Here is a 26,304-nt window from a genome sequence, read left to right as displayed (position 1 = left end):
CAGTGGCTGCTGCTTTCACAATAAACGACTTTTGACTTATGATGTGCTGAATGCAAGTAGCATGAAAGGACCATTCCTCCCGAAGTTCTTTGGCGTATCGCTATGATGAAGCCAGTGGGCGCCAAGGACAGCCACGGACAGAAATCCCTCAGAGCTGGATTATCCGACCCCTCGCTTTAGCCCACTTTCTGTTTCCTTTATGCTCAAAAGGAGTGAGATTTTTCTTCTTGGGATTATTCCTTGGGCCTGGGACCTTTTCTCCATCTTTCCTTTTTTCAGTATAGCTCTTACTTCACCCTGTCTGGTTTATTCCAGCAATCAGTTCATCTTACCTCCTGGGAAAGGGATTTGGGGAAACCAATGAGGAACACTTGACTTTAAGAACCAGTGTCCCTGCACACATTTTCCCGTTCCTATAAAACTCTGAATGGTCTCCTTTTCATGTTTGTAGTTTCATTTCCTATTCCAGGGCCTGGGACAGAGCTTCAAACTAGCGTGATGTGAGCAAGTAACGGGACATGAATCCCTTCAGCCTTCAGGGTGGTGGGGCGGAGCCTGGGGCAGCCAGAGCATCCTGCCTGTCGTCTTCAGGTGTAAGATCTCTTCTGTTTACCCCAGTCAACCTACAAATATCACCATTTTCTGTGTGCCCTGAGGTCGGAAAGCTTGCAAAATGCTGCTTTCAGGCCTATTCTCTGGATCTGTCCTTTCTATCCTTCTTCCATACAAAAGCCTAAATGCTGTCTCTTTCGTTTTTTTGTATTGGCTCGAGGTCTACTGCCTTTGACCTTTTGTAAAAGATTGTCCTAGCAGACCTGGTGGCTTGGTTGGTGTTTCCTGAACACCGTTCATGGCAAACCTGTGCGGTGTCTTGACAGTTTCATGGCTTAATGTCCCTTGTTTTCATCCTATCTTGAGTTCTGTTATATTCTCCCAGCTCTTGCTTTCCTTTTTATAAAGGATTTTATAGATGGGAGCTCACCCAACCCCTTTCTTATATATCAGTTCATCGCTGAAGCTTCACCAATTGTACCTTTTGTTCTTTGCAGTTTTCTCTTTTGGCAACATTGATCAACCTGGCCAAGCCTAGGGGCACCATCTTCTTTCCACCACCACCCCCACACACACCCCCATTCTCCCATATAAATGCAAGTATAGAAATTCAGAGTGATTATCTGCTGGGAGGTAGTCATTAATAATAGGGTTCATTAATATTTCCCCCTTTATCTTTTTTCCATTTATTTTAGAACTTGTATTAGTCTTTGAGCTAAGGAAGGACAAAGAAGTTATAATTAAGCTGAAAAGTGTTTCTTTGGTTTTTTCAGACGAGAATTCTCCAGCCAACTTCTGGGATTCTAAAAACAGGGGTGTGACCGGAACACAAAAAGGACAAATTGTATGGAGAATTGAGCCTGGGCCCTACTTTATGGAACGTAAGTAACTAAATGTGGAATGTAAGTTTGTTATTAAACATTGCATAAATATGCAGAAATCTTTTCTGAATGTTGTTTTAAAAGCTTTTGGTTCTGATTTACATGTTTATGCCATGTAGCCCCAAACTGGAAAGTACATTTTTTTAGAAAATTCTCATTAGAGAATGTTCACATATTTTGAAAAAAGTGTGTGTGTATATATATATGTGTGTGTGTGTGTTTATGTATACATGTATGTATATACATATATGTATATATTACATATACCTTATGAATGTATGGTATATAGATTATGTATGGCTATTTTAATACTTTACACTTCCTTTTGTTTTTTTTTTTTTTTGGTGAGGAAGAGTGGCCCTGAGCTAACACCTGTTGCCAATCTTCCTCTTTTTGCTTGAGGAAGAGTGGCCCTGAACTAACATCTGTGTCCATCTTCCTCTATTTTGTATGTGGGTCACTGCCACAGCATGGCTTGACAAGTGGTGTACGTCTGCGCCTAGGATCCAAACCTGTGAACCTGGGCCGCTGAAGCAGACCATGCTGAACTTAACCACTACACCACTGGACCGGCCCCGCTTTAGACATTTTTATATAGCTTTGTATCTATGTTTGTAATTAATATTTAATTATATTAATTTTAGGGAGCAGAAAGAATAATTCAAGATTTAAGTTAAATTTAAGAATTTAACAATTTAAGAATTTTATTTGCTAACTTTGCTATTATCTTTCCCAGCAGCAGAATAACTTTTGTATTTGGGTCCTGGTCTTTACAAGTGTAGATAAGATAGTCTGGGGCACGCTGCCATAGAGGACAATTTACTAGGAGTTGGAAATTGGCTGCAGATAACTTAACTGTTACCCAGTTGATCTGATGTTATATTTATTTGTAAATACAAATTCTTATATATAATACATGGTATACAGAAATATTTTATCTCTTTTTATTTGGGGTGAAGGGGAGTATTTATATTTGCCACTAATATTATTTAGAACATAGTAAATAAATCTTTGTGAAATAGATAGAAGCATGAATGAATAAATGATTTACTGGTTGGTCCAGGTTCATGTCTACATTTACAGAATTTTTCTTTAGTGTAGGAAAAAATGGGCTCTTTAAAATTTTCTGAGTTGTTTAGCTCTGTGTAAGAATTAAGCTTTCTATATGCGAGGGATTTAATATAAGAGAGAGAGTGTGTGGATACTCATACGTAAGGATGGTACTTACTAAACCTTAAAATATGAAGTAAGGTTTGACTAGGGCCGGCCCCGTGGCTTAGCGGTTGAGTGCATGCGCTCCGCTGCTGGCGGCCTGGGTTCGTATCCCGGGCGTGCACCAATGCACCGCTTCTCCGGCCATGCTGAGGCCGCGTCCCACATACAGCAACTAGAAGGATGTGCAGCTATGACATACAACTATCTACTGGGGCTTTGGGGGAAAAAATAAATTAATTAATTAAAAAAAAAATATGAAGTAAGGTTTGACTAAATGGAAACCTGCCATAAACATATCTTTATTGAAGCATATAAAACTTCTGTAATGTAAAAAGTTATTTTAAAAGATCAACATCTATTACTTTGAATTGCCATTAAAAGGCATCAGATAATTTCTTCCACATCCATACTGATAGGTCAGCATTCCAGAGCTTTCTCTAATCCTGTTTCTGCCGCCTAAGGAATGTCCTCTTTTTATAGTTCAATTTCTGGCTAGATTCTCTCTTTAAACCTTAAATGGAGTGTAGTTTTTAAGGGAAAATGCTCATGATATATCAATAAGCGATGAGAAAAAAGCAGATACATGCAGCATAATCCTAGTTAATATCATAGCATGTCGGAAAAAGTCTGGAAGGAGATTTGCCAAAATATGAACAAGAGTTGTTCCTGGGAGGTGAGATTACAGGTAATTTGTTTTTCTTGCCTGTTTCTACTTTTCTTTATGCTCCAGCGTTGGCCCAGCTGGCATTACTATCAAAGTAATGAGAAAAATAATTGATAAAATAATGTGGGAAAAAATGGAATGGGAAATAGCCAGATTTACTTTCAATGTGGTTCCTCCCTTGAAAGAATCCCAGGGTTTGAGAGGCTGATCTAGGTGAGAAATATTGCCAACTGAACTTCAGGGGAAAAGGTAAAATAACCTTCCTCTTCTTTCCAAAATACTGAAGACTGCCAGGAATGATTGCCTCCTGATGGGGTGGGCAGATTCAGATTATGGGGCTCATGTGAACACCTGGGAAGAAGTCAGTATCACATGCTGCTATAATTGGAACATTATGTGTGAAAAAACCCATTTACGGGGTATCCCATTTGCCATGATTGATTTCCCTTCTCCTCTCAAAAGTGTTAGAGATGTGTAATATCCTGGCTGATGAAGGTTTAGTAAATGTTTTTCTTGACCCCTCACTCTACTATTTAGTAGAAATGGGCTTGATACTGAAGCTAGGAGTTGGAAATTAAGAAAGTAATAGGCTTTCTTTTTCTTTTCTCCTCTAATTTAGCATTTCTACCAATTTTAGCATTTCTACCTTAATTCTTCACACACAAAATTGGAGGTATTGTGTAGCATGATTGTAAAACTGGAAATACTCAGTAAAGCATTTTTTAAGGACTGAGAAAAGTCGTATAAGTTAATGTCCTGGCTAGTGAATAGGAATTACAGAAAGATTTGGCTTTATAGTAAGTGTATCTTCATTAATCAGAATGAGGCCTCCCCCAACACACATCCTTATCCTTTCAATATCCGTTCAGTGTAAAAACCTCAGGTGATATTTCTATCGGTACTTAGAAGTATAGTCCATGTCTTTTATTTTTTGGTGAAGAAGATTGGCCCTGAGCTAACATCCATGCCAATCTTCCTCTATTTTGTGTATGGGACGCTGCCACAGCATGGCTTAACTATCAGTGTGTAGGTCCATGCCCAGGATCTGAACCTACAAACCCCAGGCCGCTGAAGCAGAGTGTGTGAACTTAACCACTACACCACCGGGCCAGCCCCTAGTCCGTGTCTTTTAGACGTCATTTTTTACCCTGTGTCTGACTAGAGCAGACCTAGGGGGACTTCATAGCATGATGGACTTTTGCTTGAATCTCTGGAGCTGATGGCATGGAACTTAAAAAAAAATCGAGAAATCGAGATGGGAGCTGGGGGTTAGGCAGCTTCTATATTTTCAACCTCTGATCTTGAAAACTTACATTTAAAAACTTTTGCTTTATCTTCAGAAAAAAAAATTTATCTTTAGCTCATCAAAAGTCCAGACAAAGTAAAATTCTCTGAAAATTGACCTAAGTTCATGGGCAGACCTGGATTTGAGCACTATCTAAGCTGTTTCTGAAGGTAAAGATGGCTTCAGTTTGTCTGGATAAACCCCCAGAGGAGGCGGGTGGCCCAGACTTATGTTATTACAGGGCCTACTTGAATGAATTTGAAGGACAAAGCTTTAATTGTGGGGAGAAGACCTTCGCAGGCGTTGGCGAGGGGGGTCAGCTTCATCTGTGCTTACTTGTCATGAGACTGACAAACATTCCTCGAAGGAGCTGATGCTCCCAGAAGCTGAATGGGTCATCTGTGCAGTGTATGTCTTGAGTTTTGATATGTAAGAGCTTTCAAAAGTTGTCTTGGCGTGCAAGGATGTCTATTTTATTCTGTATAGTCTTTTATAGATCATGGTTATTCATTGATTCGTTCATTCAGACCTGCTTTTTCTCCTTCTTTCATTCCTTCTATTCATCTGTCTATCTCCCCAGTCATCAGGAAGTATTTAGCCAAGTACCAACTTTGTGCCAAGCACTATTCAAGGACTCGCTAAACCCTGGATCAGTGAATGAGCTTGGAAATAGTAGACTTCATTGCTGTGCACTGAGCTGCTTTGTGATCATTAGGGGTAATAACAGAACATTGATGTTTGTGTAAATTATACAGTGCTTTCACGTATCTTACCTGTCTCAGCCCTGGAAAGTGGACAGGATTAGGAAATTGAGCATCAGAGATGTAAGTGGCTTGTGTAAGTGACAGCCTCATCTGATTGGCTCTCAGGTTAGTGTGCTTTCCAAGATGCCGTGCCTTGCCAAAACGGAACCTTTAAGGATGGCTTTTTATTGGAGGAGGGGCTGGCAAGCCTCTTATTTTTACTGTCAGAGCCCCTACTCTAACTTTCTTCACTCCCAAGCTCCTTCCCACTGACATCAGAAGGGCCTTTTTGCCCCTTGGATGGAGATTTGGTGCTTTCCATTCTCCACCCTCAGACTTTATGTTTGAGAGGTCCAGTTAGTTCTCTGATCCTATTAGGTTTCTGCCACGTCTACACTGATATTGTCTGTCTTTGATTTTCTTGATTGTTTTCCTGAGCTTTGGTGGAGGAGGGCCTGGCCATTCCAAGTTCCATTGGCCCTTATTAAAGAGAAGACAACTTGCAGTGACATATAAATGATAAGTGAGCATGTCACTGGAAATGTGGGCAAATTTCTCCAAAGCATGAGGATTAAAATGTGTTTATTCTTTCCCAATTTTTGGCCTCTCAATAAAAGAGCCTATGGATAGGAATCATAATATTAAGAGTATAATAGAAGCACACAGGACAATGGTTAAAATCCTATTTTAGAATAAATTGCAGTTAGCTTGGTTTTTTTAGATAATTCTATTTTAATGAAATAGAAATGATTACAAGAAGACAGACATTCTCATTCCATCTATCTTTATGGTTCAAAATATTCAACTTCTAGAAAGTTGAGGAAAGTCCAGACTTTCTAAATAGGAACAAGCTATTAACTACAGCCCAAGTGAATCTGGTAGCTATTTAAGGTGATGGACAAGATCCCAGTCTGTGAAACAAAACAATTTCTTGCAGGGAGTGGCCTGTAGAGCCTTTTTTCAGAGAGGGCTTGAAATGGAATCTTATACTAATGCATAGAGTTAATGTAGCTGAGTTGAGATTACTTTTAAAACATAATTTCTGAATAGATAATATATGAAAAAAGTATAGTGTTAAAAAGACAAAAAGTGAAAGTAAATATCTCCCCAACTTCATGCCCCAGTCACCAATTTCCCCTCCCTGAAGGCAACCACTTTTACCAGTTTCATGTGATCTGTCTGGAAATATTTTATTCGTATACAAACCCAGAAATATATTCTTCATTTAAACAGATGGCAGCATGATTGCTTTAAAAATGCAATGTCAGAACCACACAATTACAGAAACTCCTTTACTTAGGAACAGGTTTAATTTCCTAAACACTGTTCAAGGTCCCTTCTACCCTCCAACCCCCACAACAAGTACAAAGTGCCATCTTTGGACAGTGATCACCTCCCATCTGGGGTGGAGATGGAGTTGGCATGCTGTTGCTCTGGGGAGCGTCTTCATTTGTATTTCTGGAACTTAGTAAGTTAAAAATTTGAAAATAAAGGGGCTTGTGTGTGTCTCATCAGCACTTAAATAGAGGCTGCCAAATCTGTATTTTAGTAACTTTCTAAACGAAAGTGTCCTGAAGATTATTGAAAGGGGTCAAAATATATTTCCGTGATTCATGACTCCCTTCAGCCATTCAGAAGGGACTTCAGAGAAAGGAAGATGCCACTGGGGCGATGCTCTCTTCCTTCCGAGGCTGGGGCTGGCCCAGCTGACTGAGGTCCTGAGAAGTTAATGTGGGAGCCTCACCCTTCTCCTGGCTCCCTGCCCTTGGAGGCAACATGCTTGTTATAAGTGGGTTTTTTGGAAAATATACTCTTCCTTTTTATAGTCCAAAGCAATAGCTATATATGTATATATTATAATGACTGTATATTATGGAGGGGAATATACATATATATATATATTTTTCCCCTCCACAATTTGAGGACAGTAGGAGGAGATGTTGGCTGCCACCTCGGGCTGTGGAGAAACCATTCTTGGGTAGATGGAGTGATTCATTGCTCCTTAGTGCATGTCCTCCATCTCTCCTGCCTGTGCACAGGGCTCCCCCTGTGGGCAGTGGGCTCCTCCCTCCTCTGAAGCTTGGCCATCGTGCCTGTGTTTGCTTTCACCTGTCCTTGTATGTGTTTTTAGGAATAGCTTTTTCTTTTCCTCTTGCAGTTAGGGATTAAAATTGTAGCTAAAATAGAAGCATGAACACCAACATCCCTTTTCTACCCCTTTGAATATGCTTCTCAGTTACTAAAATATTCAAGAACATTAATCAAAATGCTGCTCTCTCTTCTCTCTCTTACTCAGAGGGGATGTTGTTTAGTTACACCATTTTTTTTTTTTTATCATGAGTGACTGCCCAAAACAGTAAATAATATTTGAAGATGAAAACTCCCACTCAGCATGGAGCATTCCTGTATTTTAGGGGTAGAAGTCTTCACTGGTGTCCCACTAAAGGGGCTGGCTACTTTCACCCAGGTGCAAACAACTAGTTCTGTCCGGTCCTGTGTTTTTCTCTCTGGTGCCCAGCCTGTGTATGTGGTTTTGTGATGAGTGCTCTGTGTGAACCCCCTCAGCTTTGCCCGGAGCCTTAAAGCCTTATGAAGCTGTCAGCTCTGTGGCATTTTTGGTGATCATGTCCACAAAATCTGCTTTGTGCAATTCAGAGTAAGTTATTTTATAGCTTCAGGGATTCTGATTTGTCACTGGGGTTGGAGATTTTTGTTATAGTAAGAAATAAAATAGCCCCCAAATGGGTCAGCTAGCAGAGCTGGCCTGGCTATCAACATCCTGCAAATAAAAATAAGCAGTCGCATTTTTTTGGTCTCATAATCTGTTACCCAGCTGACTTTAAAACCTTAGAAAAGAGGAGATGGCATCCTGACTTGAGAGGGAGTTTGGGGAAGATGTCTTACAAAAATACACTTCTGCTTGTTGAAAAGTGAGCTGCTCTCTCACTAGCCGTTGATTTGATCTGGGAGGTGCTGCTGCTGGCAGAGCCACAGCCTGCGGGGCCCCAGCACTTGGATGTGATCGCGAGCTCCTGCTACAGAACTCAGTCCTCATGCACGTCCCCGCGCTTGTTCTGCGTTGACAGGCCTTGTGCGTGTTGCTTAGCTTTGTTCTTGCAGAATACGGTCTTGGAAGAAAGCAAGTGGGAGAGTAAAGTTTGCTCGGATCTATACAGCTATTACTGTTTCAGTAATAACCAAAAGCCGTGTTAGTGTTCAAGGACGGTCGTTTGTGGACAGTGCCCAGGGAGGGGAAGTAATGGTAAAGCTGGAATCCCTGCGCGGGTCGTCGTGCTGGTCCGCGAACCCAGCAAGCTCATTCCCACCTAATGCTCTGTCGCTCCTCCTCCTAACCCGCTCTGTGCCCCTTTTCTCACCTGTAGGTTGGAGTCCTGACCCACTTATTCCATGAGGCCTTTCCGACTCTGCCGTGTCCCCACTCCTCTTCTCTCTGGTCGCCACACTTTTCTTCCCAGCGCTCTTCCTTTTGAGAGCTTGTCTTCTGTATTTGGTCATGCCTGCGATTGTCACATCAACAGCTACGCTGTAAATCACCTGCTAGGCCGGAAACCTTTCTGTGATTCCCTCGCACTGTCTGGCTTAGTACTGGGCGTGTGTTGTGATGGGGACATGGTAAAAATCTTTTGCTGACCATACTGACTACATTGTGAATCTCTGCATGGTGATTAACATGTGTAATGGAAAGACTCAATGTGTTACCCCACAACAGACCTTTCTTTTTTGATTTAGTGTTTCATCATTGATAGGGAAAATGTAACAATATAAATTCCTAAAAGAGGGTTTTTTAAAATCATTATATTGTTCTCTTAAAATAAGCAAACCAAATACTCTGGAGAAGGCCGTTTGGTGCAGTCAGGAGAGTCAGTGGAAGATTAACTTCCTTGGGGAAATACATCAACTGGCCCCACTTTGATAATCTGGGTGACTCAGTTGAGAGAGGAATTCCACTCCTGTAGGCTAGGACTCTCCCCTGGGGCCTGCCCTTCAGCATCATTGCCTGTATTGAACAACACCTTAGGAAAAGGCATCTCCCGTGACACTTCAGTGACTCACACGCTCTGTATACAGAGAAATTCCGGTGACTGTGGGTTTTACCTTTGACACATTTTGGCTTCGTGGTCTTTGAAACTGTAGTTATTTTCCAAAATCAGTAATTGGCATTTCTATTGCTTTTTATCAAGTTCAAATTATACACGCGCGCACACACACACACACACACACACATATACGTATATACACATACATGTGGAGATTATATCTATATCTAGCTGTCTACATGCTGGTATTTGTATATACTTGTCATTCCTAAATTTGATCCCTGTCAAGTGGCTGCATTTAAGTCACTTGGAAAATTAAAATAATAGATTCCCAGCCCCTATGACTGCAGAGTGTATTGCAGTATTCTTTCATATTTTGTTAGACTGCTGCTTTTCTATTTCCACTGACAGCTGAAGGCTGTCTATATCGTGGAGGTTAGGGATGAAGGCTTTGGAATCGGATTTTTGAGGCCTGACTCTGTCATTTCCTGTTTGTATGTCCTTCGGCAAACCTCAACACTTCATCCGTAATATAGGGGCAGGAAGTTCTGCCTCCCGTGGCTGAGGTGAGGATTTGATAACAATGTGAGCAGAGACGTAGCACATACAGTAGAGGAGCACCTCAATAAATGACAGCCAGTCTGATTCTTATCTCTACACTATATATATTTTGGCGTGCTGTTTTTGTGCATTATTTTTCTAATATATTTGGGGTGTTAGAAAATTTCAGAGAAGCATATAAAGTCAGACAGGAATTGGCATACTCTGTTGCCTCTGATTGGAAGAGCAGGGATCACTCAAAGAGTCATGAGTAGGGTTTTCTGAGAGGCGATGTGGCAGATTGCCTCAGCTGATTCCTAAATGACTTGTTTCAGTGTTTAAATTATTGTTTTTCTCCAATCGATTTGCAGCGGAGATAAAAATCTGTTTTAAATACTACCACGGCATTAGTGGAGCCCTGAGAGCCACGACCCCCTGCATCACGGTGAAGAACCCCGCTGTGCTGGTGAGTGCCCCCCACTGCCGGCTTCCTCAGGACGTCCGGCCGGGATTTCTATTTTTTCTATTTTTGCCGGTGCAGCTCCGGCAGGGCTGTGGGGAACAATGAAAAAGGAAAAGCAGAGCAGTGAGGGCGCCGTTTTAGGAAAGGAGGTCACTTACAAGGCTGGCATACCTGAATCCATAGCACAAACCAGTGGAAAATTATGACTTGATTTGTAGCCATTCCGTATATAGCGAGGGAACCCACTCATGAAGCAAATTAGCGAGTGCCCTGTCATGGAAAGCGTTTTAAACTTAGTCTGTGTGACTGGTTGGTAGGAAACAGTGGCGTTGCATCTTACATGAATTTAATTTTCATGAGTTCAGTGAGTAAAAGAGAGAAAAATAACAATTTAAACAGTGTATGATTCTACCTGACAGTCAACTGAAGGAGCTTTCACCCCAAGGAGTATGAGATGAGGATCAGAAATGTTCTGTGCTCTCAGGAGATCTGAGTGCTGGGTCCCTCTCGAGGCTGAGTTGGGGTCTAGTGTTTAAAGATACCGCACATATTTTTGGTATGACATGGCCACTCAGTGGAAGCCAGCTTCTTCACCAGGTCCTCAACTGAAGAGAGATCTAATTTAGCTTTGGAGGAAACTGGTTGTGTTGGACTTTTGAAGGAAACTATGTCTGTTTCCAGCATGGTGCTTTCCTAAGGATTACTTTTCACAATTTTGTGATTTTTTCACTCCATCGACTAACTTTAGAATCTAACAGCTTTGCAAGATTATTGTACATGGGTGGTTGGACTCAGACAGTTTTGGGAGATTCTTGGAGTCTAAGATATGTAATTAATTGCAATGTTTATTAGTTATTAATAAAAATCAGGTCATGAAAGTGTAAAAGAAAAGTTTTGACTCCTATAACAGAATCTTCATAATATTGTGTATGTGTGTGTGTGTATGTATGTGTGATTAGTGTGTGTATACACATTTACAGATACATGCATCTTTGGAAATAGGCCAGTGGCCAAGTTGACTTCCTGAAATTCAGAAAGTAGTCTCTGCAGGTGGCATTTTGAAATTGTCCCAACCCACCAGTGCTGTATCAAGCAGTCTTTCCCTTTCTTTTATTCATTCAGACAAATATTTATTGAGTGCCTGCCAAGTGCCAGGTATTGCAGCCATCACTAGGGATGAAGTGATAAACAAAAACACAGTCCTTGCTCTCATTGGTGCAATGGGGGAGAGAGATGTCAATTAAATTAAATTGTATTTATTTGAGTGATAATTGCTATGAGAGGGAGTGAAATGGAGCTATGAGACTACATGCTGGTAGGATTTATCCTGATCAGGAAGGTCTTGGAAGTCTTCCCTGAAGAAGACCTGTTTGTGGGACAATCTGAAGGATGAGTAGAAGTTATGTAAGTGAAGGGGGGAGAGAAGAGCATTTCAGGCAGAGGGAACAGTGTGTGCAAAATCTTCAACATCTGGGGCTGGCCCTGTGGCATAGTGGTGAAGTGCGCATGCTCTGCTGCTGGCGGCCTGGGTTCATATCCTGGGTGTGCACCAACGCACCGCTTGTCAGGCCATGCTGTGGCAGTGTCGCATGTAAAAGTGGAGGAAGATAGGTGCAGATGTTAGCCCAGGGCCAGTCTTCCTCACCAAAAAGAGGAGGATTGGCATGAATCTTAGCTCAGGGCTGATCTTCCTCACAAAAAAAAAAAAAAATCTTCAACATCTAAGTACTCTGCTCACATTTGAATTATATTTGAGTTCCCATTGTAGTAAACGTGGTATAGAATATAAAGGAATAACTCGTGTTTACTATATAAGACTCTGAATGTCACAAGGAGAACAACGATTGTTAACTTCAAAACTGCCGTGTCACATAGTAAGCAGTGGACTATGCTTTAATTAATATTCTAAAAAGAAAAATTACAAAACTAGAAGTGTGGGGCTGTTTATAATAAAACCTTTGAAAAATTAACTGTGTATGAAATTAGACGGTAGCTTCTAAACACAATTTTCTGGATTCAGATTTCTTAGACTTGAGCAATTTCAATGAACAGGTACTGAACGCAGCAGGAGTTTGACCTGGTGAACATTGACCTCATCCCATTGATTTTGCTTGCGATCACTCTGTCAAAGCCTGTGGATAGTTTGAAGATAATTAATTTACTTCACACAGGTTTTAGAACACCTTTAAAGCTTCATAGATACAGCACTGGCGATTGGAATAGAATATTTTGGTTCAAAGGCTGACTAATGGAATTGGTGGTCAATAGATTTCTGACCAAGCTTAAGACAGTTGGGTTTGTATCCAAAATTGAGAGGCTGTGCCATATGGACACCTCATTGTGGGGATGACTGCTGTGTTCCTATCACAGCATGATGGTCACCTGGGTATGTGATATGTGTTAAGTCATTGTGACTGATTAACAACATTGATATTCACAAAGCCATTTGGTATGATTATTCCACGACCAGTTGCAAAGAATAGACCTGGAAGAAGTTACTAAGGAACTCTATAGGGAAGGAAATGAGCTGCCATTCTAATCGTACGGACTCCTTTTTCACATATCCTTTTGCAATGAATCAAGGATAAAAAAAAATTGTGTCTTCTCTGTCATTTGCACTTTGACATAATTGTCATTCATCAATGTGCACAGTGAGACGTCTCAGAACTTGGAACAGGAAATCCTTCGGCTTCAGAGACAGATAAAAGCTACCATCACTCACGACCATGTATTGTTTCAATGCTTGGTTGACAGTGTTGTTGCTGGATTTTCCTGGAGTGAATCTAGGGAGTGAGTTTCTTCAAAAACCTCTCTCTAAACATCGAGTGCAGATGTGTTTATTATCGGTGATGTCCCTGTATCTAGAGGTAATGTTTGGTCTTTCCTGGCTTTATTGTAATGAATGATAAAATTGAATTCCTTAAGTGTTATTTCAGAAGAGCGTTTTGCCACAGTTGTTTATCTGCGAATTCTGTGAGAATTATTTCACGTTAGCCTTTTGCCAGACAGCGAATTACATTTAAAAAAGGAGAATTTGAAGGCATTTTCTTTTGTTTCTATAATTTCCTATAATATTTTAAATAGATTTTAAATGAAGACTGGCTGGGAATCTTTTTGGTCTCGTTTAACTCACTTAGCACGAGTATCCCTTAGCGGGAAGAGAGGTCATGTCTTTGAGGTGGTACATCTCTCTGGCCAGTGTGATCCATCTGAGAGGAGGCCACAGTTTATCAGATGTCTGGCTGTGCTCAGGGCGTGGGAGAGGCAGGTTGCTGAGTGTCCTGGTTATAGTCTGCACTACCTCACTACTCACCACCCTGTATTCCAGGGGTGGGGTGTGTGTGGTGAAAGCAGGACGAGATGGTTGCAGCGATCAGTTTTCTGGCCAGTTTGCTGCTGTCTCTGCTCCCGTTAACCTGGGGATGATGAGTCAGAGGGGTACAATACAATATAATAAACCATACGTACTTGTTGAGAGCCAACCCAATGCTATTAAAGAGTTGGTTTTATGGATGGAGTGAAATCAAGATACCTGGATGGTACCCTAATATATTGCAAATGACACGTGAAACAATCAGGAAGCAGTTAGTGTCACGTACAATTGTCTTGACTAAAGTACAGGAAGGAGAGGAGGAAGTAGAAATTTATATTTCAAAATTTGAATAGAATTTATTTTGAAATTTCTCAACTTTGCTTGGAATAGTGAAAGTGTTATCTCCTGGTGGTGTATGATTTTTACAGGAGTATGGGAGTGCCCCAAAGATAAGATGGAAAGGTTTAATCTACACGTTAGAATTAAAATGTGGTTTCTATTTCCCAACCCTTCAAAATGTATTCTGCCTCTTACAGTATTGTGGACTTCTTTTTTAGAGAACCATGAAACTTTTTCTTCATAGTCTACCATAAGTTGAGCAATAATTGTACATAAATTGAGAGAAAGGCCTAAATCTGCCATGCAGTCTATAAATGACTGGTTTTAAGTGAGATATAATTTACTTGAAAGCTTTTAGGAAAAGCTTTACAATACAATAATCAGTACAACAGCATTATAAATTCTTATTATTGCTAATTATAATAACCTGTGCCATGTTCCTGCAGCACTATAAAACAGGAGCTTACAAGGGTGATGGGACACCCATGTGTCGCTCAGAAATATTTGGCAAGAGAAGATAATTCTACATATGTATAGATGAATCTGATATAAATCAACTATTTAGTTTATTCTAGGTTTTCCTAATAGATCTTAAGGAATTTGATGTTTCATTTTCAACTTAGGGAATTGTTTTAAGATAGCGATAGTAACGTAAGTACATTTACTACATTTCAACTATATTCTTAACAAAGGAGTAAAAGGACATAAAGTAGGTTGATTCATATCCTAGGAATTTAGAAGCTCATGTTTGTTTGATTTGGGGTAAAGATTAAATTTCGGTATGACCCTTTCTCTTGTCTCAGAGAATCTGCATCTGTCTCAATTCCAAGATTTGTAGCATATGAAAAGACATCTACTACAATACATGTTTGATACAAAAATCATCATGTTTGCATACGTTGTGGGTCCCTAGAGAGGCTAAGTTGGCATCATACTCCTATGAAACTTCAGATACGTGTTTTTTTCCTGCAGATGGGGGCAGAAGGCATGGAAGGAGGTGCTTCAGGGAATCAGCATTCCCGGAAACTCGTTAGCTTTACATTGTCAGGTAAGGATGTTGTTAAATGTGATGTCCAGTTTGCAAGTATGTAATTTCAAGGGCATGAATAATCATTTTTTTCTACAGACTCTCATATATGATATGTGAACTAGTTATTTATTTTTTTGGTAATACTTCTAGAAATTCAAGTGTATCTCTTACAATGATAAAATTAGATTATTGATATAAACTCAGAAATTATTTATTCTACCAAGTTTTCTGGTGATAAAAAGAACATAACTGTGTATAGTTACTTAAAAAAAAAAACTGTAATGTAACGTGTGCTAATCCCATCGTAGAGCTTTGATTATTGAAAGCAAGTTGAGCTTACTTCATCTAGAGAAGGGAAAAATTTGAAGACTAGGAGAAAAAAGCCAAGGGTTACTTCTCTTTCTGTGGAAGAATACGCATAAAAATTGGAGAATGGATAATAAGACAGTTTTTTTGTTTGTTTTCTGGTTAGTAAAATATTCTAATTGCTTGTGTGTTTATCCTACAACTAAAGCCCTGCTTTTCAGCTTGTGAGTTGGAACTCATTTGTGGTTTGAAAGATTAATTTAGTTGAAACCAACAATTAAAAAAAAGAATAGAAAAAAAATCAGAGTTTACCACCAAAGGGAAATATCTTTCATAGAACATCAGTTTATACCAACCAAAAATTTTCACATAGAAAAATGCACACACCTATGTATGTGTATACTGATTTTCAGTGTAAAATATATTTCATACGTAGGTCACTGTCAAAAAAGCTTGAAAGCCACTGATTTAAAAAAATTAATTGGGAGTCATAAAGTCAAGGATACCCTAAGAAAATCAGTGTTTGAAATGCACTTTTAAAACAGACAACTGTGATTCAATACTGACAAAATAAAGTCTAACAGACGTCTGTCACTGTAAGATGTTTTCTTTTTGTTTTTCCATAGGTGTAGTGCTTCTGAAATTTAAATTAGATTCACTCTTCTTGGCAGCAAAAAAATGTTGTGAATGAAAATAGACATTCTCAAGAGTGAGAGTTAGACTGCTGATCTTGAAAGCAGACACGTCCGTGATGCATAATTATCACATGTGCAAAAGTGTGCACCTTAGTTCACTGCTGGTCCGTGGCCTTCCGAGGATCTGTGTCTCTTCTAGCATGTTCCTTCTTCCCACTTGAGGTTATTTACTATGAAAGCCTTTTTTGTTTTGGTTCCCTGGTGAATCTCAGAGGTCGTAAACTGGTGGCTTATGGTTCAAATTTGACCAATAACTGTGTTTTGTTTGGAACCCTCAGGGTTTAAAGAAGATCTAGGTTTTTAGGAGGGCACCTAGACATACCCCTGCGTGTGGTACTGCCCCTCCACTCCCTTATCTGTCTGTGTCCTGGAAACGTTTCAGTTGGCTACCTGTGCTTTAGACCTTCACAGTCCTGAAGGGCGGCAGGTACAGAAGTCCTTCATTTGTAGGTAGGGAACCATTAACCAACCTCCATAGCTCAGAAAATTTAGAGTTTGACCATACCAAGGTTTTCTTAGTTTAGAGTCATTGCCCTATGCTTTCAAGTGATCAATATCATTCTAAACGTGACACACACATATTGATTTTGACTCCAGAGGGGATGTTAATTAACTCACCATGGGAGAACGACTATCTGAAGATTGAAAACTCCAAGACATTTTCCTAAAAAAGTAGGAAATAAGCTTTGGGGCACAGCCAAATGCTTCTTCTTTAAATACAACTTCCAACATGTCACTTCTGTACACATGGTGGCTGGCTACCTAAAATCTGTTTTATTTCCTACCATAGAGTCAGATATTTGCAGATGGTGTACAGAAATGGCTAAAAATTATAGAAGATAAAAGCAGTTCTATAATGGCAATTCTAAAAAATTAATCTGGTTGTAGTACGTTGACAGTAGATGGTACTATTTATCTGAGAGCATTGCAGCAATGTAGAATGGCTGACTGCAAATCTTCTACTCTTGATTATTGTGGATAAGTAGGGGCACCAATAATTGAACTCTACGGCTAAAACATAAACTGTGTTCTGATTGATATCTTACACCTCTTCTCCAAATAAACCTTTAAAGAAGAATGTTTAAAATGTCTTACTTTTGTGACTTTGAATCCTTATTAAGTGGTGTGGATATTTATGAGCAATAAAATATATTAAAGACAAAAGAGAGAAAAGCAAGAGCAGAAATGAGATGGATAAAGGGAACTGAATAATCAGACTACAAATAATTGGTAGTTTATTGTATTTATTAGTGAAGATTTATTTGTACAGTGTCCCTTGTGGAAAAAGTTTGGTTTCAGGGTTATTTAACAGTGACGTCGTTCATGACGGTGACTTAATCTTCTGGTAGAATGTTTTTTGTTCAAAGGAATGTTTTGCATAAATAATTTAGTTCTGTCAGACGTCATGGCAGCCATTTCTGTACATGTTACTCCTCATTTACTGCAAAGAAATCCCTTGTTTGAAAGTAAATTCAATATCTAAAGAACATCATTCTTCTGTCTTTGAGTCCAAGGTGAGAATAATAGAGAAAGGCAAGAAAATAAATATGTAAATTGCATTTTTCTCTCAAAGCTATTTTATGCTAAATAAAGCCAAGTGAAAACATGTAGCATTATTAAATTGATAGTAAAATGCAAATGCTGTATTAATAATGACTACATAGTTTGTGAAGTGCCAGGAATGGGGACTATAAGGCTAATGAGATTACAGCAGCTTCTCTGAAGTGCCTGTCTAGTTCTTTACTCATCTTTCCTGTCTCCTACTGCTTTTCAGATCAAAGATCTTACTATATTTCATGCAGTGTTTTTAACATAAGGTCCGCTTCGTTGAATTTTTTCATCTTTGCCAACATATTAGACTTCCTCCGTCTACTGCCGGTTATGTGTCATTAGACAGTCCTGGTCTGTTTTTGTTGCACGTATCGAGGCCACTAGTTCTTGTTGGCCATTGGTGAGCCTCCTCTGGGGAGTGCTCCCTAGAGATATGGTTCTATGGGAAACCCTAGGCCAATTCTGTCCTTCTGAGAAAGACTTGATGTTTCAGGAATGGGCTTGCATGGATGACCCTGGTGACCTCTTATAATTTAGGGTCACTATACAGGGTCTGTTCCCTGGCCAATCTGGGAACCCAAAGGTCTTTGAAGATTCTGAGGCTACCTGCAGAATTTCTATCTGAACCAGTGGTCAGGGCCTCTCTAGGCTGATCATGACTGCATAAAATTACCCAGAAACAGTCTATTCTTCCAGAAGCTTTCAAGTTCACTTAGCTCTCAGGCCAACGTTATTCAAACTGATATTTGCAGAAAGGCGTTGGGGACTCAGTGAAGCGAGCTTTATTTCCTGACATTTTTGTATCCCTTGGCCTGACCATTTTTAAAAGTGTCAGTCTCTTCACTAACCAGACTTTAGCCATAACTTTTAGCAGCTCACATAGTGTGAAACAACAATGTGTGAATCTAGGATGAGTTATAAGATATTCACAAAATATTTAAGTTACCTAAAAGTTATTGAAAAATTAACCTCACAATTATTTAAAATAGCAGATGGCATTCAAATTTTAGAAATATTTCTGATCTCCTTTTTTCTCCTAACATTCATTACATTTATGGAATATATGTGACATTTTAAATGTGATGCAACCAAATGTGTGCTCCGAAGTTTCATCCCCAATTAATTAATTAAACTTAGGTCAATGCACTTCATACTTGTATGTAGAAGATTAATTTTTCTCTCATGAAGGAACATATTGGTGTTTTTTGTTTTTTGTTTGGTGAGGAAGATTAGCTTTGAGCTAACATCCGTTGCCAATCCTCCTCTTTTTGCTGAGGAAGATTGGCCCTGGGCTGGCATCCGTGCCCATCTTCCTCTACTTTATATGTGGGATGCTGCCACAGCATGGCTTGATAAGCTGTGCATAGGTCCACGCCTGGGATCCGAACCTGCGAACCCCAGGCCGCCAGAGCAGAGTGCGAACTTAACCACTATACCACCAGTCTGGCCCCGGTGTTCTTTTTTTAACGAACTGTTTACTAAGGATTTCTCTCAAGACATTGTCTGAAATGCTGGTTACCAAATTACCTAGGAAAAGGTGGTGAAGATGCGCATGTTAGAATCAAGATGGTTCCCAGGAAGAGTCAGTTTAGGTGTGTAAGGTGGTGGTAAAAGTTTGGCTTCATTTTTGCAGCCTATTAGGAGACCCTCTGCTGGAATTAGGCATAACCCACTTGTCCTCACTTATCTAAGCAATCATAGTGGGAATAACTTTGTTATTGATTTACTGAATGGTTTCTGTTTAAAGCTTCCTGTGTGAATATTTAAGAACAAATTGTCATTGAGTTGCTTGTTCTAATCAGGATATATGAATCTTTCCTCTTTCTATCCCTTTTCCTCTCCCTTTCTCATTCCCTGCCTCCTTCCTCTTCTCTTTCTTTTTCTTCAAAGATCTTAGAGCAGTTGGGCTAAAGAAAGGGATGTTCTTCAATCCTGACCCTTACCTTAAGATGTCCATTCAGCCAGGGAAGAAGAGCAGTTTCCCCACCTGTGCCCACCATGGGCAGGAGAGAAGGTCCACCATCATCAGTAACACCACTAATCCAATTTGGCACCGAGAGGTAAGATGGTCTTCAAAGGGTCTTCTACGTGACAGTTAGGACGTTGGCCAACTCTGTCCCTTGCCTCTGGACTCTGCACCGTTGAGCTGTTACGGGTGTGGGCAGGATGGTTGGGGTGTCTAGGGGATCTGTCAGAAAGAAGGTACAATGAGATTGAGATATCCCTTTCTAGCCAGGGCCGGGTCTAGGATAAGGCATGTGAAGCACTCACTTCGGACACACGACTTAAAGGATGCCAAAAAACCCATCATCAAAATAAATATTTTCGTGCAACATTTTTTAAAAAAGTCAAAATCAGTGCAAAAAATTCCTGATGAGAAAAATGTCAAAATTTTCATTCGGGACAGGATCAGTAACAGCACCTTACAGAGCCATTTGGAGCCCGAAGCAGGAGGAAAATCAGTAATACTGAACCTGTGTTTATTTAAAATTTTGATATTTTGTTCTAGCATATATTCAGTACAAATTAAAGGAATTGCTCTCCCTACAGGCTTTGGCAAATGTTTTTTGGATTTCTAGGTTTCAGTTAACTAAATGAGCCATTCAGAGAGTTGTCATCGGGAGTGAAGCCGACTGTGTTGATGGTACTTGAGACTTCCTCACAGCTCCCTCATGCTTCCAGTTATCTTAGTGTGCCTATTGGTGAAAGCAGGCAAAGAGTTTTCTCATTAGAACCATAGCGAGTCAAAGAATGAACAGAGACACCGTTTCTCACGTACTGAGCAAAGCATGAGTCTCCTGCCATTCCTCAGGGATGCGAGGCACATCCTAGTGTAGAGTGGCCTTAGAGTTACACAATTAATTAGATCATTCCCTAAATGTTTAATGTCAATATGTTCCAACAATCCAACAATGTTGTAGAAATATTTCATTGGAGAAGGAGATAATTCAGGGGATCTAAAACCAACTGGAGAAAAGGTGTGGCTGTTTGAGACTGGCCAGCACAACAGGGTGTTCCTCCTGGGCAGTTCTTATCGTTATTTAAATGGATAAATATTGCATGTATTCTTCTACCTGGTTTAAAAAACTACTTATGATCTCCCAATAGTAAATAACTCTTGAAGACATGCCCCTTAATTTAACACATTAGAAGCCTAGAAGACATAAAATTTATCTCAGTATGAGCTCTAGAAGGCACATACCGGATATAGTAATGATACTAGCAATAACTTTATTTTCCTAACATTTTATATTTACAAAGTTCTTAACCGTGTTACCAGTGCAAACCTGATAAGGGTGTGAAGGCATGAGATTATCATCTCTCCATTTTGGTGATTAAAAAGCTGAAGCTTAAAGTGTTTATGTAACTAGCTATTCAGAGGCAGAAATAATGGTTAAACTCAGCTCTCTTATTCTAAGCAAGTGCTTTTTCCATTAAGCAGATTACTAAACTGCATGGCCCTTTGGAGAACTTTAATTGTTATGACTAAATAAACTTAGTGGCGCCTAAGTGTCAAGCTGGCTAGCACCATTCACATCACTGTGGTTGCGTGGATGCTGTCAGGGAAGGAGTGAAATGATTCAGGTTAGATCCCTGGCTCCATCACTTAACTTTTCCTGAGATCCTCATCATTAAAAAGAAAATTTTATCCTTGTAAAGATAAAATGAAGGTAATATACGTGAAAGTCTTTGTAAATGAGTAAAGCTCTTTCTGTGTATTTTATATCCTTATTAATGCCCAATCTGATTTTCTCCACTGGCATTCTTAAACAAAACAACAAAGCTTATCTTAACTTCATATTTTTATTTTTCTGTCCCAGAAGAAACGATTGTGTGCCTTTTAAATTAAGTAATTTCCATTTAAATATTGTTGTACTTTAATATTGACCAGGGAAACCACAGTATGCTGTAGATTTTCCTCCTTTAACCACTAAGTGAAGGAGTATTTTAACCTATGCTGTGCAACTTCAGAATGACATGGGATCAGGAATTAAAACTGTCATTAATCAAGTAAATACATTGGTTAATTCTAAACCATCCTATAACAGGATGTTAAATTTCAAAGAATTAAGATACAATAAATGTAGTGAGTACTAAAATCGTATTGTGAATAATTTAATATTAGATAACATCTCCTAAAATCTGAACTAGGAAGGGCTGGATGATTGAAGGGACTTCCTTTGTCATGCAGATCCTTAAATGTTGCTTTTTAATCATTGTGAATGTTAATGATTCTGAGTGAATAAAGGATTGACAATAGCTGCATATATTTCTAGCAGTGTGGACTCTGTATGTCCTTAGGATTTAAAAGATACCATTTTCTGTAATAAGAAAATGATAATTTCATGTTCGTCTTTCTTTTGAATCAACATGTTGTATACTTTTGTTTTCAGAAATACTCCTTTTTTGCACTTCTTACCGATGTCTTAGAAATTGAAATTAAAGACAAATTTGCCAAGAGCCGTCCTATCATCAAGCGTTTTCTGGGGAAACTCACCATCCCAGTGCAGAGGCTGCTGGAGCGGCAGGCCATCGGGTAATCAGCCTTCGCTTGTGGGGATCTTGTTGAGATTGGTTTGTATAGACGCAACTGAAATGATACTTTGTAGCCCTAGGACTTTTCTTACTGGTAAGAAGTGGTAACATAATTCTTTTAAAAATAAAAGTACTTGTATATTCATTAAAATGTGCAGGACTAAAAGTACTTTGTTTTGATTACGTACCTTTTTTTCCCTTGGTATCTATCTTTCCCAAGACGTACCACCATTAGCACTCCAGCGTCAGGTGTCAGAGTCGTCCATTGTTTTCCAGTGTGTTGAAACCTGCTGTGAAAGCCTCTCCGCAGAGCAGGATCCTAGTGTCAGGTTGACATCTCCCTCATCCTGATTAATCCCACCCAGAGAACTTGTGATTCCTGAAAAACAAAAGCACCTTGTTTGGGGGCCATTTAAAACAAGACCTAGACTCTGAGGAGGTGTGATAGTAGAACTCCTAGACATATGCATTCATCCAGGCAACTAAAATTTACTCATTGAGAGGATTTTAAAATGTGATTCGATGTCTGTTTTCTTTCTGTGAGCATTTTGTAAGTTGTGAATAAAGTAGTTAAGAAATCATCACATGCCTCCATCCCTTATCAGGAATGGTGTATGTATTTTTACATGGTAAGTACCAGCAAACCCAGTAACACTCGTGCTCTGAGGCAGCACTGGGGGCAGCTTTTTTGTATCTTTTTCATTGTAGTAGAACATTATGAACATATGGCAATAGTAGTCATACTAGTAGTAATAAGAGTATTGGTAGTGGTAGTACAAGCAGCAGCATTAACAGTAGTAGTAGCAGCAGAAGTAGTAACAGTAGTAGTAGTAACAGTAAAAGTGGTGGTAGCAGTAGTAGTGGTGGTAGCAGTAGTAGTGGTGGTAACAGTAGTAGTGGTGGTAGCAGTAGTAGTAAAAACAAAAGTCAACAAAAAAGATGCTGAGCTTACTCTATGTCAGGAGTTAAGTATGTCACACTCATTAGCTGATGTTATCTTCTCAGCAACTCCGGGAGGTAAAGAATGGGATTATCCCCATTTCAGAGATGAGGAATTGAGGCTAGCAGGCAGGTGATGGAGCTGGGATTTGAGTTCAGACCAGTCTGCTCCAGAACCCTGACTTCTCTGCAACACTTGAAGGACTGGCAGTCATACATCGTTACTCTAGCTAACTGAGGAAGGTGGATCGTTCATGTTCACTCTGCAGCTCATTAGTTGTTCTATCTTGGGAGTCACAGTTTCCTTGGGCGTTAGTTTCCTCATCAGAAACATAAAGTGTTTAGACCAGATGATCTCTAAGGCCCCTTCAAAATCTGAAACCAAGAGATTTTAATGGGTTGTAATTCTCTGGTCATCAGAGGCAATGGAATTGTGGTTGAGCCAGCCTACATGAAGCAGAAATATTATACTGAAATCTAGCAGCCTAGTTTATCTGTTAAAAGCTGGGAAATCACAATTATTTTTAAGGATAACAATTATTGCTTCTAGTAGAGATAGTATACTTTGGGAAGTTTTTAAAAATTATTTTTAGGATTTATAGAAAGTGAAAGATTATAAAGAGTGAGAATTAACCTTAGGAAATGTAACATATCTATCATTTAATTTATATAATTATAATCATGTAATTTACATAATTTCTGTGACATTTGGTAAAAGTGTCAGTTTCTCTATGCCAGTAAGAATGATCAAGGGAAAATAAAACCTTGCCAGTGCTTGAAACTGTTGTTGGCTTGCTGGCTTTTCATTTAGTGTTTTAAAGAACTGGACACCCAGAGAAATGCTGGTCATGGATTCCATGTATACTGGAAGGAAGTCCAGCATGAACCTGTAAAATTTGGAATTATGGTATGTTTCTATATAAGTACATTAAAAGCACTGCCTGATACTGATACTTAGGGATTTGCTTTATTAAATAAGAATGATACTACATATTAGTATATCAGCTATTAGCATCTAAATATATATTTCTGATCTAATGATTGCTTTTCATCAAGTAACTGATACATCTTGAAAAAGTCTGGGTTTTCATTACTTATGTGTTTGGTAGACTGCAACTCTCTGAAGTATTTGAAGTTTTACAGGGTTCGGTTTTATAGGGTGAGCTAGAACTCCTTACTAATTACTGTTTTGAGAGCATTTGTTTGTGACATTTTTCAGAGTGGCCTGCATTCTGTCCAAAAATCACATCGCTTTCCCCTGCTTTGTCAATTGCTCTGATTACATTAGTGAGAAAATATCCCAGCCTGGTAGTGAGAGTTCTTTGGCACTTGTTCTTTATAATTACGTATCATAATCATATATAATATATTGTTCACAATAATATATCACAGCAAGAGGCGAGATGACTCAGATGAGACTGGTCAGAACAAGAAAGCAGGTGACTCCCTGACAGGCACTCGGCAAAGGACGAAACCCTTGACTCGGAATCTGAATAGTGAGGATTTCCTGTGTTTAAAGGTTGAATGGTTGAATTGAGTATCCTGTCAGTATGGCTAATAAACATCACTAACACCTGTTAACATTCTTTCTTCCAAGTAAAGAGTCTCATTTGTTAACTAATTTGTTCAACAAATATATGTGCGTGTATGCATGTATATGTATGTAATGTCTCCTAGATGTTAAGGACTGTGTTGTAGGGGGAGTGTGATAGTGAGCAGAACAGATGGATGCAGTCCTCTCCTTACAATTCCTACTAAACATTTATTTCCTAGCTTTTATAAATCTTTATCATCAACACCAACACTTTACTTTTGTTGGCCAAGGAGAAAGGGAGGAGGGTCAATTTATTTTTTACAAAGAAATGAAGCTTTTATTATTCCAGGACTGAATGTCCAAAGAGATGGGTGAGGAACCACAATGTTGAGAGCAGGTCCGTGCAGTTTGCTGCTGGCTTCCTGCATTAGTGGACAAAGATGGAGCACCTCTGTGTGTCAGGCTCTGTCTAAATGCTGGGTGGACAGTGGTAAGAGGAAGAAAAAGCCACCCCTGCTGTTATGCAGATTACAGCCATTCTGTAATGTTATTTGAACACTCTAATGTAAAAGCATTTAACGCACCTGTAAGGCCTAATAGTTACAAATGCCTACATATCCCTTTACAGAAAATTTTTTTAAAATGCCAGTTTAAGTAGAAAAAGCATTGTGATAGCAGTTGCCTTGAGGTGAGCCATGAGGAAATGTCATTAAAATGCATGCTACTGAAAGCAGCCTAGAATCAAGAATATACCTAAAATGAGATAGTGGTATGGTGACTGCAGGGCACGGGCTTCTGTGTCAGATGAATCTGTGTTCTAATCCTGGTTCTGTCACTAAACAGGTGTCTGGCCTTGGGTGAGGTACTTAGCTTCCCTATGCCTTAGTTTTCTCCTCTAAAAAACAGGGCCACCACCTACCTCTGGGGTTGCTAGGAGGATTAAAAGAGATGATGCACGCAGAGCCCTTCGCAGAGTGTACGTGGCACACAGTGAGCACTCAGTTTGGGGAAACAAAGCATTTTAAATTATAAATAAAAAAAAAAAATTATTACCACGTTTCTAGGGAAGAAAAAAAGGTAAAGGAAATAATCTTATTGTTTTAAGAAATTCTTACTATGAATTCAAAGAAATTCATAAGAGCTGAACTGGGATTTTACATTAGCATGTGTTCTTTTAAATGGAATTGTGCTGAGGAGGTAGAGAAGAACAAACAGAATAGTTACCCAGATTAATAATAACTAGCTGACTAGAGGCTCTAAAATGTACAGTGGTGCAAATATTAGGTAGAGGCATTGTTCTCCTTCTGAAGTTGCCATTAGAGGGCAGTGTGAGAGCAGAAATGGTGTGATTTTGTACTATCCCCTTGATTATTTTCCTTAATTAAGAGTAGTTCAGATTCAGAATGGAAGTTGCTTGCATACAAGGAAATGATGTAATTGCATTTGACTTTGATACATAAGCACGGAATTGAAAAAGATGGACACCTCTATCCTTGAGGGGGCTGGTAGCCTGAGCCTGGGGCCAGGGAGGGGCAGAAACTGCGCAGGCTCAGTTGTGGTCCCGTCTAGCAGCCTCCAAGTGTGGCAACAAGATCCCGCCACAGGGTGCATCTAGCTTCTCCAGCCATCCCATCAGTACTGCTCACAAGCCACCCTGAGA

The 26,304-nt window shown here is 39.5% G+C and overlaps 1 protein-coding gene across 5 annotated transcripts in view; it reads left to right on the top strand.

Annotated features, from left to right (window-relative positions):
* The window catches only part of HECW2 (HECT, C2 and WW domain containing E3 ubiquitin protein ligase 2), a 367,339-nt gene that overhangs the window by 225,057 nt on the left and 115,978 nt on the right, over positions 1-26,304 (top strand). For all 5 annotated transcript variants that reach the window (XM_058549472.1, XM_058549475.1, XM_058549473.1 and 2 more), the window contains 5 exons: positions 1,326-1,433; positions 10,310-10,404; positions 15,026-15,101; positions 19,526-19,695; positions 22,030-22,172. In XM_058549472.1, coding sequence (XP_058405455.1) covers positions 1,326-1,433; positions 10,310-10,404; positions 15,026-15,101; positions 19,526-19,695; positions 22,030-22,172 — 592 coding nt within the window. The remainder of the gene's footprint in view (positions 1-1,325; positions 1,434-10,309; positions 10,405-15,025; positions 15,102-19,525; positions 19,696-22,029; positions 22,173-26,304) is intronic.

The sequence above is a fragment of the Diceros bicornis genome, chromosome 10 (genome assembly GCF_020826845.1).
Source record: "Diceros bicornis minor isolate mBicDic1 chromosome 10, mDicBic1.mat.cur, whole genome shotgun sequence".
NCBI lineage: Eukaryota > Metazoa > Chordata > Mammalia > Perissodactyla > Rhinocerotidae > Diceros > Diceros bicornis.
This window is presented reverse-complemented; position numbering and strand designations above follow the sequence as displayed.